The following is a 14,368-nucleotide window of genomic DNA, read 5'->3' as shown; positions in this document are numbered from 1 at the left end:
GAAAAATCAAGTAGAAAGTTATTTCTAGTTAAAAGTAATTTTTACAAAAAAATTGGGTAAAATTGCATTTTTCTTAAACGTTATAAAGTAGACAGAAGGAATCTATACGCAGAGGACATAACTCCGAAACGAATATTTTAGATTACTTGTTCATAGCTGCAATATTTGTTGTCTATAGCGATAGACATTTTTTTTATTACTAAAAACACACTAGCAGTTCTACTGGAATGTTCGTAACTTTGGGTCGTGTTACTATTTTCAACATGACAATTAAGTACTTTCTTTTTCTTTTTTTTTTAAATGATATATTTAAGAAATCGATTTGTCAACTATATCTTAACAAGCACCAAAATTGATAATTCTATAAATTTTGTTTTTTACTCATAATTACTCTTCTACTGGATTACTTTTTGTAATTTATAATAATTTTGCCATAACATGTAAGTATGTAATGTTTTCACCTGAAATACGTTGGTTTAAAAGCTCACCAATGTAAATAAGCACAAAATTTTAAAATTTTGAAATCATTTTTCTATTGATTTTTCTTCTGAATTTCAGACTTTTCAACATGCAAAAAGTTTGGTGCAAGCTATCGTGCCCTTCCATCAAGTTATCCTCAGCCGAAGTGTTCCGGGCGTACAGCTCTGTGCAAGGAAGTTCTTAACGATACTTGGGTATCTTTCCCTTCTTGGTCTGAAGACTCAACGTTTGTCACTTCAAGAAAAACCCAATACGAAGAGCATGTGTACCGATGTGAAGATGAACGCTTTGAAGTAAGTTCTTTGCTTCTTCTGTCCACCAATTCCATTCCAACTTGTAAAGGAGTTTTGTGTTCAGAATTCCTTTTTTTTGTTAAAAAAAAAAAAAAAAAAAAAAAAAACCATGCAATAGGTGTTCGTAATAAAAAATTTTTGAAAAGAAGTAAAATCTATATCCATTCCATTTGTTAATGCAAAAACTCATAAAACAAATTATTATTTGCAACAACAAACGGTAATGTCACTAAATAATTCATTTTCTAACTTGTCTCAGTTCTGTTTCACTCAATCATGATTTTTATCGCAAGATCAAGGTTGCTACTCGCACTACAAAATTCCAAGTGACAGCCATCTTGAATTTTATTCATTCAATATTTACACATTTTAATTGTGAATTTCCCAGGTTTAGATGGATGAAAAATTAGCTTTTTACTCAAAATTACTCCTCATGTAATAATGTTTAAGAAACATTTTTAATATCTACACACACTTATTTTCTTGTATCACCCACAATCCCTATTTAGCGATATTACCTAACAATTAAAAATAATATAATGTATCCCCTCTCCGCAAGTCGAAATATATGAAGTAATATTGGCAATCATAACAGTGGAAATGTTTAAAATAATCAAAATGCACACTAAAAAAAATGGGTTCTTGTTCAGAATTCTCCCATATTCAAATAAGCAAAAATCTGTGAAGAAATGAAAATATCATATTCCAAAAATCATTTTTGTTTTCTAATATAAGGATAAGAACCAGAAAACATTTCCTCATATTGGAGGAAATATTTCTTGTTCAAAAATGTTTTTGAAGTAATGTTTATCTATTAATCTATTCATATATCTATATTCTTTTTTTACCTAAACAGTTAGATGTTGTCATTGAAACTAATTCTGCTGTCATAAAAGTACTGGAAACAGTTCAGAAAAAGCTTTCACGAATGAGTCCAGAAGAATCTGCCAAATTTAAATTAGACAACTGTTTGGGTGGAACATCAGAAGTTTTACACAGAAAAGCTATTCACCGGTGAGTACCTACTTTTTTCCCTTTCTTTAGAATAAATCAAAAGTTGTGTCAAGTGAAAACATTAAGTAAAAATAAAATCTATCAAGTTTATTGATTTATAGTGTTTTATCATGTTTTAGTGTGATGGAATTCTTAAGATCCAAGGGAGGTTACTGCAATCGATCATTTTGACTGAATAATTGTAATTCTGCCTTTTTTTTTTTTTTTTTTTTGTTGAAAGTCATCTTCCAGTGGATCATTTTTCATATTTTTAGAACTTATACTATTATATATTATAGTTATATGTAAGCATGTAATCTTTTCACCTGAAATGCAATGGTTTAAACATTAATCTGCACAAGCATCCAAAATTTTGAATAACTTCTGTACTTCATACATTAATGGAATTACTCACTTGTATTATTTAATCAGTTAGTTTGATGTCAATGCGAATTCCTTATTTCTTACAATATTTTATGAGTAAGAAAATATTTTGTTTTCTCATCTGATCGAATGCTTGTTTTCTAGGTTATATGGTGACAAAGCTGGTGACATCATTGATGGCTTGAAGAAAAATCCTATTGTGGCAGTTCCATTGGTTTTAAGAAGGTAAAACTTTCCTTTAATTAAAAAATATTTGTGCCCCCCCCCCCATCATTATTTATCCCTGCTAAATTATATATGAAACTTTTTTTTCTATTATATAAAGGAGAGTTGTCTGTGTGTTTGTATGTCCACTAAAAACTTTTACGATGTGCATCATACACACACCAACTTGGCATAGTTAGAAAAAGTGATCTCTTGGACAAATAATATCCAAAAAATTAGAGGAAAAAAAAAAGTCAATTATTTTGTAGAGAAATTACATTCTATTTGAAGGGGGGGGGGTCTACCTAAAATTGTCTCTTTCTAAACAATTTTAACATCTACGCATGTCAACCATTGCTCTCAGAATTAGTTTAAATATAAGAATTTTTGACATGTCGTAATTAGTGCTATGGCTGAACGGATTAGAAAGTTGTCTCCACCATTAGATTTGAGGTTCGCGCACGCCTACCGGTGGTAGTTTTTTTTTTTTTTTTTTTTTTTTTTTATATATTTAAACTGTTGTTTTGTAATTTTGTACTATTTACTGGTATTTTTTTTTTTTTTTTTTTTTTTTTTTTACTGGCAGCTAATTATGTTTAAAACAAGTTTCCATTTTTTTTTTTTTCTTTTTTTTTTATCAGTGGTTTAAATCAACTGAGGGTTAAAGTTTTGTTTAAAAGAAAAAAAATAAAATAAAAAATAACTTTCATTTTTATAACAGTTTAAAACTTTAATTCGTTATTTTATGCAACAATTTGGGACACTAAAACTAACACAAAAATGAACATTAATAGCAAAAAAAAAAGCTGACGAATTGCAGAGTGAAATGTTTTAAAAAAAATTTAATGAAACTAAGTTTATAACATTAGGTGAGAATGCTCTAGCGGACCAACTAAATACTTGCCTGTTACGTATTCTGGTCTGTTTTGAACAAATATCACATTTAAGTAGTTTTTATTTTACATTTTTAAAAAGCTTTTTATGTTTTTTCGTTTAGTTATATGTAGAACTTTTTACCATGCAAATATTTTAATTTATCTATTTTTATTTTAGTTTCAATTCTGACTGATGGCACTCCAGTCACATTTTTTTTATATTCATTAAAATACTGCATTGGATTTTAAGACAAAGGAAACAGTGTTAGGGTTGGTGGGTATCAAGCGAGAAGGAGTGCACTTGGTCCTAGTACAAATGTTGTGTAATTTAACTGGGTTTACTTTTTCTATGTGTTTGTAATGATTTTTTTTTTAATTGAAATTCGAATTATAATATAAGTGCATTTTTTTTTTTTTTTTTTTTTTGTCTCAGATTAAAAGCAAAAGAAGAAGAATGGCGGGAAAACCAAAAACAGTTCAACAAACTCTGGCGAGATCAGAACGAAAAATTTTATTTAAAATCTTTAGATCATATGGGCATCAATTTCAAGCAGAATGACGTTAAAGCCATCCGATCAAAAGCTCTTCTAAACGAAATTGAAACGATATATGATGAGGTTGGTCTTTTTTGACATTTGCCTTCGTCAATTTTAATATTTTATTTGACTTTGGAATTAAAAAGTTAATTTTTTTTCCCCGCACGCTATCTTTTTTTTTTTTTTTTTTTATAGCAAGCAGATCAGTCCGAACGTAAAGATGGCTACACACCAGGTCCTCATCTCGCATTCGCTTATAAAGATAGATCAACAATAGAAGATGCCACAACTCTCATCGTACATCATATGAAACGCCAAGCAAGTAAGTTTGCTTTCCAAGTTTCAATCAAATCTATTTGAAATGGCTAAACAAAGATTTTGATTTCATTTCATCGAATTTGACGCACAATTCCATGTCCTCTTTTTCTCTTTTTGTAAATTGGTAACTTCTCTTCTCTGTTGACGGAGTAGAGAGACCAAGTAGTAAACGGTTGCAACTAACGTGCGTCTGCTGCAAAGAAACTGTGGCTGCACTCCAGAGTGACCCAGGAAATATCTGATTTCAAGGTGACAATCAAACATGCGTGATTACGTCCAAAAGCGTTGAATAAAATGAGTGAGATTTTTTTGCTCGATGCAGAGATCTTTTTTGGACGACATGCATCTAATATCATTTGTATGCGTTTTAAATTGTGTTCTATCGTCGAGTGGAAACTAATACACGGACATAAAATATAGAATAGATTTATTCTGTTAGCACCAGTTCCCCCTTGACGTAAATACTCCCAAAAATCAGCAAAATCCCACCCTTACACTGTAGAGATCTCTAGATGCCAAAAGCCTTCTACTCGGATAGCTTCTTCCCTCTAACTGCTAGACTTGAGAATTCCCTTCCAGGCGCCGGCTTCCCAGACTGTACTGACATGCAGAGGTTCAAGTGAAGCAGTAAACAAGTAAACAGACATCTTGCTGTCCAACTCCCTGCAGATCTGGTCCTAAATAGTAGTCTCTTACAACTTTGTGGCACTATCTCTTGTTTAGGGTGGAAAAACAGTTTAAAAAAAAAACGAGGTACAATAATAGAAGTTCGTATCAGGTAGCAACAACTGATAATTGAGGTGACAAGTAAACTGCTTAGTGTTTGCATTCCAACTGTTCCGTCTGCCTGCTTCCCACCGGACTACAACTTGGATGTCTTCAAGTCCAATGTTAACAAATTCCTAATGAACCGCCCCCTTAAGTAAACACTTCATCAAATCTCCACACTAACGTAATGTACTTGCAATAACCCTTATCCCTGAGTGGCTTCCGGGTTTTGATAAGTGGTGATCACTGTGTAAAAAAAAAACAAAAAAAACTCTTAACTTAAACAAAGTCCAAACAGTTTTATTCTCCTTAAATAGTAGTCACATGTTAGAGTCACGTCAGTAGGTAATATTATTTTACTTTTGAGCTGCCACTGTTTAGCATTTGAAATGACTACTGCTGATGCTGAGGACAAATTTTTCTCTTTTGCTGTTGAAAAAATAAAAATAATCTAACACTATAAAGGAGCTGCTATCCACCCTTAATAGAGCCCCAAACTGGCTTTGAAATCTGGTAGGAGATGCCCTTTTTCTCTTTCCTGCAATCTCTTTCCCATAGAAGAGACGTCACAAGCCTGTTTCTGCTCTATTATTATTTTCATGGCAAGTGCTTGACTGAACTTCAATCTATGGTATCCCCTTGCCAAACTTTCACATAAAACAACTCTACTAGCTACAACCACTATGTGATTTCCCCTATTCTATCTTTGCTTAAATTTAAATGCAGATTCCATGAACAAAGCTTCTTTCCCAAAACTGCCCATCTATGGAACACTGTTCCACTGGCCTGCTTCTCTGTTGAATACAATATGGTAGCCTTCAAATCCAATGTAAATGAATTCTTGTTGAGTTGCCCCCATAAATAATCAATTTACACCATTAATGATTACTACACTACCACTTTACATCATTCATTAACCCTTATCCTTGAGTGGCCTTCAAATCTTGATAAGTGATTATTCTCAAGTAAAAAAAAAAAAGAAAAATAGAGCAGGTCTACTGAGAGCTGATATTCTTTCTGTGTGTTCTTAATTATTGTTACTGCTAGTTTTTGTCCTCATTATTTTTACCTGTATTTTATTGTTCTGTTTGAACCTCTTTCTTTCTTTCTTCCATAGGTATTTCTAAAGATGACAAGCAAAGGATCAAGCAGTTACTGCACCATTTCATTCCAGACTTGTTTTTTATGCCTCGTGGAGAATTGAGTGATGATGAACAAGACAAAGACGAAGGTAAGAAACCAACCACTCCCGCTAGTTGTGGTACTTATTCAGAATAGGGATCACGTTATTGTTGGCATATTTCGAGCAGGTTGTGTGCAAAATGCTTAAAGTTAACAAATCAAAATATTTTCACAAAAATGCTGTCCAAAAGACTGCTGAATGAAAACTTTTTTTTTTAATTTTTTTTTAATTTTATTTTTATTTATATTTTTTTTTACTGAAAATGATAGCCAATGTTTAGAATGTTAGCAAACAGTTAAAAATTAAAGAAAGTTATAATTGATCCTATGGTAATTTCAATTAAAAAAAAAAAATGTACTTGTGCATTTTATAGACTGTGCTGAAATAATGTTTAGAAAGTCATTGTTAGCATGTGAAGACAAATTTAATAAACAAGATACTGTTTATCAATTATCAGCTCCTGTAATTTATGCTCCTATTCTCAGCCTATAACACCATATCATTTCATTATATTTTTTTTTTTACATTTGACAATATTCAATTTTTTAGAATGATAACCAGCAATACTTCCATGGGACATTGCAATAACTTTCAGTACTTGTATGATCTGTAACTCCCTTGTCATTTCTTGGGAATAATATCCCCCGCCCCCTCATAATCCTGCTATAAGAAAGATCCTCTTAATTTTAATTTCTTAAGATTCCTTATTCTTAAGCCTTAAATTTTAGACTATTTCTAGAAACAAAATCACATAATAGATTTTGATAAAAAAAATGAAATATGCATTCTAAACATGAGATTTTGTAAGAGAACAGAAGTGGGGCAACAATGTTCTGTTAGGGGAATTAATCTTCCTTCCTGTTAAAAAAAATGGACTCTCCTGTCGATTTCGACGATGAGGTTCTGCCATAACAATTAAATTGTTCAGAAATCCACACAGATGATTTGCGTATAGTGGCGAAGGCTTTGTGTAAAACCAACTACACTTTTTGGTATTACTGCTAATATTTGTCGGTGACACAAGACAGAGCATACAGTAGACCACAGGTTTTTACATCAGTTTTTTCCTTCTCTTACATGCATGTCTTTACAGACTGGGGCTGCATCTCTCCCAGTGGATTAATGTGCCCCCAAATACCAACTTGGAAATCTCTGCTCCGTGCAGTGCATACAGCATCTAGCTTTCCCAAATAGTCACCCATCTGGTACTGGTCAGGCTCATCGTTAATTTAACTTTGGTGATTTGGCAAGAACCAGTGTGTCAATGTGATTGTGCCATGTGTGTGTGTGTGTATATATATATATATATATGTGTGTGTGTTTTGTTTCTGCGATATGTTTTGAATGAATTCAATTATTTACGAAAGGGCATCTTTTACCTAAATACGAGTTGGGAATAATTTTCTCATTAACCAATTTGGTACGCCCACATGGGGAGCAGCACACATATATATATATATATATATATATATATATATATATATATATATTTTTAAATATAATTATCCACTGACACGTGTTTCGTCTATGACTCATCAGAGTGGTTAAATCTAGCGAGATTCTAAATTGAGACCTCACGGTAAGGAGCCTAACCCCTTACTGCTCGTCCATCTTGCACAACTGTTTGGATATATCGCGATTTACTTATTTTAAAAAAACAAAAACATATATATATATATATATATATATATATATAATGGGTGTGGATGTACACTTAGTTACTCGTAAATCTTTCTAAAGATATCCTCTGCTATGGATATATGTAAATTGTATATTATAACACATCCGTGTTTCGTCTTAATTTATTGACAGTTAAGGAAATTTTGGGTGCTTATTTATATTGGTGATCTTTTAAACCAAGGATTTCAGGTGAAAACATGTGCTTGAGTGTTATACCGAAATTGGTATAAACTCCCAAAATTATGAAAAATGATCGGGGGTAAAAAAAATTAAATATTCGAGTTTAGTGATTTATTGAGTTTTAACGTATTTTTTAATGATAGAAAGTTTGCAAGATCCAAGAGGAGATAACTGCAATCATTATTTTTGACTAAATTCCTAATTTTTCATCCATACCACCATCTTGAATGCTGATATCTGAGATTGTATTTGTAGCTGATTTTTTTATTTAATTTTTTTCTAGAACATCATCTACTAGCAAATATTTCATAATTTGTACTAATTCCGATGTTACGCATGAGTATCTGTTTTCACCTGAAATGTGTTGGTTTAAAAGATTACCAATATAAACAAGCACCAAATATTGAATTAATACACATCACACATATTGCTGTTGCTATTATTTTTAAATCATGTAAAATCCTATTTTCTCTTTTGGATGTCTCATATGAAAACAGATACTATACTTAGATCAAAATGAAATAGACTTTATTAAAGAATACATGTTTATCAGTGTGCATCTACAAAATTTTAGGCGTTTGTTGACAAATGGACAAGTACAATTTTTATACATTGAAAAGTTTGTTTCTAGAATGTTTTTAAACTTTTTCAGATATGGATGCAGAAGAGGGTGAAAAGCCCGAGAAAGCTAACTGTGGGAGCCATTCTTTGTCTTCTTCAACCAATAATAACCACAATGTTGATCAAATCTCTGAAAAGGAGAAAAAATGTGCAGAAATCTCCACAGAGAAGCCATTATTAAATGGTGATCTCGCCGGAAAAGCCGCTGTCGATGTAGAAGATGTAAGTTTATTTTGTATATTTGGGGAGGAGGGAATTCAAGCGATTCAAATTTTTATCCGTGTAAATTAGAATAAATAATATATTATTAATGTAAAATGTCGGTCATAAAAATGAAATAAAAACCAAAGAAAAGACAATTTCATCTGTTTTTATGATGAAAAGATGCAACTCTTGCTTTTTATTGTCCTTTAGTCCTCACATTCTATGAATGATGTTTCTGACAAAGAGGAAAGAATTGCTGTTTTCTGAGTCAATATCTATCAAGCTAACACTATTTTTTTTACCTTGAAATATTTTACTTAAAATTTTTTTTTTTTCAGCAAGTGGCCTTATGCTTTGTCTGAAGCAATTTCCATTAAAAAAAAGTAATTTTCTAACTAGAACACTCCATGTCACAATTTGTGGGAAATCATCTCTTGTCTCCACAGCCTCTTTCACAAAGAAGAGATGTTACTCTCCCTCCCCCCTCTGGACTGTATCTGATTATGAAAAGTGTTTTACTGAGCTCCAATCCCTGGTTTATAAAATATTCACAACAACTCATCTAGCTACAACCGTAGCAAAAAAAACACTTGTGTTTCCGTTGCTCTATACTAAAATGAAACAAAACTTCCATGAACAAAGTTTCTTCCTTTGAACATCCCAGCATGATTGTCTTCAAATCTAATGTAAACAAATACTTAAGACATTTACTTTGATATCAATCCCTCTTATCTTCCCATTTCACCATTGTTTCCAATCCTCTTTCAGTGGCGTTCATCATCTAACGATCTGTTTATAACCTTTATCCTAGAGACGCCCTCAGGCCTTGATAGGTGGTCAATTAATCTGATTAGAAAACAACTCTAATAATCTCAAGACAGCATGTACCCCATAGCTTGTTTCCGGCTAAGAATTTTGGTTCTTTATAAACTCAAGTTAAAAAATAAAGTTTTCCTTAAAATTATAATACGTAGAACATACACTAAAATGCTGCGAGCAGTGTTAAACTTAAACTGGTAAACACACCCAACCATTAGCCATCTGTATGATTGGTTGCCCAGAATATCTTCAGTAATAAGAGAAAGAACACAATATGCCGGACATTGCTACAGAAGAGAAAATGAGGTTGTCGGTGATGTGGTACTATTGGATCCTAAACACAGAAACCGCTAAAGTAGAAAGACCCGTCAAGATGGACACAAAATTATCGACAGAAGACACTGGCTTACAACTTGAAGATCTTTCTAAGCTCTATGGTGAGAGTCAATTTGGTTCGGGCAATCTACCCGAGACAATACGAAAAACTTTAATAATTATATTGCTTTCAGTTCAAATGTTCTCACATCAACATACACATAAATTTGGAATGTGTGTAATAATGTAAAAATTTTGTAATATAAGAGAAATGACCAAAGTGCTCAATTATTGATTTTAGGTAATGTTGTTCTACTGCAGATATTTTAAGTCCTCTATGAATGCATATACCATGCATTGGATAAGGCAGTCGAAGCCAGGGCTGTAGCTCTTGATATATCAAAGGTCTTTGACTGGCACAAAAGGCTGCTGAATGAAAATTAAATTGTATGATATAACTGGACATGTACTAAATATAATTAGCTCCCTCTTAGACAATATCATCGATGGATGTACATTCAAGCAGTGAAACATTAATGCAGGAGTGCCTCAGGGGTCAATCCTTGGAAAATGAGCTACAAACTGTAGTGGATGGGGCCGCAAATGGATGTAACATTCAATGCTAGTGAGACTAAACTACTCTCCTTTACCAATTATAAGAAGCTTCTCCAACCTTCAATAGCCATGGTAAATAACACCTTACCTGAGAATTCTTACTTCAAACTCCTCTGCCTAACACTCACAAGAAATATGAACTGGAACAAATACATTGAGGACATTGCGTAGGATGCTGTAAAGAAATTGGGCTCCCTCTATCATGCTAGAAAACTACTCCCATCTGAGAGTATTCATTACCTCTACAAGGCCACCATTCGCTCATACATGGGCTGGTGCATCTACTACTAGCCTCTCCTTGGATAGGCTCCAAAAACATTTGTTTAATCTAATATGTATCACTTTGTCTACTAAGCTCCAACCCCTGTCCCATCGCCACAATGTTGCATCTCTGTACCTGTTTTACAAATATTTTAATAGAATGTGGTCTGATGAATTTGTTGCATTTGTTCCCCCTCGACATACATATCCCTGAAAAATCAGCTTAGCAGCAAAATCACACCCCTTCACTGGGGTTCCTAAATGCCAGAAAGCTTCCTATTCTAATAGTTTCTTCCCTCGAACAGCTAGACTTCAGAATTCCCTTCCTGCTACCTGCTTCCCTGACTGTACTGATATGCAGAAGTTTAAATGTAATGTAAACTAACATCTTCTTAATCTTTCCTGGGCATGGTCCCAAAAGTAGTCCTTTCAGTCCAAGTGGCGATATGCCTTGTTAGAGGTGAATGTAAGTAAAAAAAAAAAAAAAAAAAAAAAAAAAAAAAAAAGTCACAGTATCTGGACAATAGGGAGGATGAAGAACTGTCTTGATGCCCATCTTGGTCAAATAGTCTGTAACAAGGATGGAGTTGTGGACTGCACTCTTAGGACAAATTTAAACAAATCTTCTGCATCTTGCGAATAATTTTGTGTAAAACTCCCACACTGACATCAAATTGCACTTATTGTCTCTAGAAACTCAACGGTCATTATCCACGAAATTCTTTTAATTCTGGTGTTATGACTACCTTACTCCTCTTGCACCTCTCATCATCCCTCATAGACTCTTTGCCTTCCTTGAATCTCTTATGCCGCTCAGATACTGATGCTCGATTCATGCAAGAGGGTCCAAAAACAGTCAGAAGCATTCCATACGTTTTTTGGCAATTTTTGAAATTTGAAAATAGAATTGTATTGGATATCATTCTTCTAAAGTGTCCTCACGCCCAGATTGCATTTTGGAAATTCACCAGCTGTGACAATTAGGCTTTAGTAGGGTTTATTCCAATTCCTGCTGTAGCTGTTCATTTGACCTGAAATCATAAAAATAAAAATTAAGTCATCTCATAAGATGTGTATCAATAACATAGTGAATTTTCAAGAGTCTAGGACAGTTTTAAATGCCTGTACAAAAAAGCCTGGAAACTTATTGAAAGTACTTTGTACTAGATAGCGCAATTAAAAAAAAAAAAAGAAAAATTGATGAACATAATTACAATATTTCTTAATACATCAAAAATTCAAACAAGGAATCAAAAAAAAAAAACAATTCTTTTTATTATAATTCATTTTAATTTTTGATGGAATAATATTGTAATTTATGCAGTTTTTATTTACATCAATTTATCCTGTTATGCATTGTGTGTTTGATTATGTTGTTTGTTTCTATTGACCTACTTTACCACAAATGCTCAGTTTTTGATGTGGACACTCTGAATGAGAATGTCCTGGTTGATAGAAAATGAACCCATGCCACAAAAGGTGGAAGTAATGCTGGGAGGATAACCTGAGATTAAACTGATACTACACTCTGATTTTAACCAGATAAAATGTTCTCTTCATCAGTTTCGTTTGAGGAGAATAATCCTGTTTTTTTTTTTTTTTTTTTTTTTTTTTTTTATCTTTGCTTTTTATGTTTTTTTTGCTGCTTTTTATTTAAAAAAATTTTTTTTCTTGGCAGGGTTGTTTGGATTTTTTTTTAATTTTTTTTTTTAAATTCTTTTCTTATTTCTCTTTTCTAGCAAGATTTGTATTCCTTATTTTTTGTGAACAACAATTGGTATCTGTTCTTTCGGCTTCACCAATTACTGTGTGATCGGTTGTGCCAAATCTACAAGCAAGCTGAAAAAATTGCTGAAGAAGAAGCCAATGCAAAAAGAAAGGGAAGAAAGGAATCGACAGCCATTGCTCTACGTTTACGAGCTCAAAGTAAGTGAACTTTCTCCCACCCTACCTTCCTCCTGCGCGCGCACGCACACACACACTCAACATCATTATCACAAAACGTTTGTAGATATGGAACATATGGATCAGCCTCAGTTCTATATTGATACTTGTGGTTCCATAAGGGTCCAAAAGAAAAACACAACTTGGTATTTATGGAAAACAAAATATATTGAACAAAAAAACAAATACAACAAATAGTGTGGTTATATGTCAACCCGACTGCCACATGTGCAGGACTTGTGTGCATATGCCGAGAGATATATTCTCTTGGTTTTTATAGTAAGTAGATTTTATTATCTTTAGGGTGGACACACCACAACAATAATATAATAATGATATTTTGATAAATAATGATATTTTAATAAATAACTAAATAATAAAGTTATAAAATTCCAAAACCTGGCAATCATTTAGTGTTAATGAAAGAAATGAACAAAGTGAAAAAGATAGTCCTTTAAAGAGGAGGAGGAGGAGGAGGAGGAGCTGTGTGTGGGGGGGTATATTTCTTTTTTTTTTTAATTTTATTTAAAACACAGGCCTTTACATACTTATATTAGGGGGTTGAGGTTTTAAAATAAGAATATAAATTGCATGTAATAAGATGATGTTCCACTTTTTTTTGTATTAAAAAATGTTTCTTTAACGTTTATTAAAGGATTGTGCAAGGCAAAGATACATTTATTGTAACGATTCAGGATAAACTACAGAAGGAGGAAAGTAAATGTTTTTTGTTTAAAGAATTAAAAAAAAAAATGAATTAGCGGTTGTGGTGGTTATAATTTGATTCTCATTCTTGTCCATTTGATACTGAACATTAACATAATTTTGTTGCAGAAGTTGTAATAGTTTCATCAGGTGCCAAACCAACTTCAAGCCTAGTCCTGATGTGTAGAATTTGCCAGTAGGACAATTCCTGAATTGCATCATGCTTTTAGCAGGGTGCAACAACTCACTGTTATTGTATCAGCTATTACAGTATTGGTCGTTTTCAAATAGTAATCATTTTCAGCTTACAGTATTTGACCAATTTTATAGTAGCTAACCCTTCAATCATGTGAACTGTCTATGCAAGCTAACCCTTCAATCATGTGAACTGTCTATGCAAGTTAACCCTTCAATATTATTTTGTAAACTGTCTATGCAAGTTAACCCTTCAATATTATTTTGTAAACTGTCTATGCAGGCTAACCCTTCAATATTATTTTGTAAACTGTCTATGCAGGCTAACCCTTCGATATTATTTTGTAAACTGTCTATGCAGGCTAACCCTTCAATATTATTTTGTAAACTGTCTATGCAGGCTAACCCTTCAATATTATTTTGTAAACTGTCTATGCAGGCTAACCCTTCAATATTATTTTGTAAACTGTCTATGCAGGCTAACCCTTCAATATTATTTTGTAAACTGTCTATGCAGGCTAACCCTTCGATATTATTTTGTAAACTGTCTATGCAGGCTAACCCTTCGATATTATTTTGTAAACTGTCTATGCAGGCTAACCCTTCGATATTATTTTGTGAACTGTCTATGCAGGCTAACCCTTCGATATTATTTTGTGAACTGTCTATGCAGGCTAACCCTTTGATATTAACTTGTAAACTGTCTATGCAGGTTACCCTGACTTATTACAATAAATGTATCTTTGCTTTGTATAATCCTGTGAACTGTTTATGCAGGCTAACCCTTCGATTTTT

At 32.7% G+C, this 14,368-nt stretch overlaps 1 protein-coding gene across 13 annotated transcripts in view; it reads left to right on the top strand.

Annotated features, from left to right (window-relative positions):
• The window catches only part of LOC145245726 (paired amphipathic helix protein Sin3a-like), a 173,177-nt gene that overhangs the window by 126,678 nt on the left and 32,131 nt on the right, over positions 1 to 14,368 (top strand). For all 13 annotated transcript variants that reach the window (XM_080107278.1, XM_080107274.1, XM_080107277.1 and 10 more), the window contains 8 exons: positions 559 to 773; positions 1,630 to 1,787; positions 2,295 to 2,375; positions 3,663 to 3,846; positions 3,961 to 4,087; positions 5,969 to 6,082; positions 8,547 to 8,737; positions 12,469 to 12,655. In XM_080107278.1, coding sequence (XP_079963404.1) covers positions 559 to 773; positions 1,630 to 1,787; positions 2,295 to 2,375; positions 3,663 to 3,846; positions 3,961 to 4,087; positions 5,969 to 6,082; positions 8,547 to 8,737; positions 12,469 to 12,655 — 1,257 coding nt within the window. The remainder of the gene's footprint in view (positions 1 to 558; positions 774 to 1,629; positions 1,788 to 2,294; positions 2,376 to 3,662; positions 3,847 to 3,960; positions 4,088 to 5,968; positions 6,083 to 8,546; positions 8,738 to 12,468; positions 12,656 to 14,368) is intronic.

The sequence above is a fragment of the Euprymna scolopes genome, chromosome 23 (assembly GCF_053919585.1).
Source record: "Euprymna scolopes isolate OS-2025 chromosome 23, ASM5391958v1, whole genome shotgun sequence".
NCBI classification, from domain to species: Eukaryota; Metazoa; Mollusca; class Cephalopoda; order Sepiida; family Sepiolidae; genus Euprymna; species Euprymna scolopes.
Note: the sequence above shows the minus strand (reverse complement) of the source record. Positions and strands in the feature narration are given on the sequence as shown.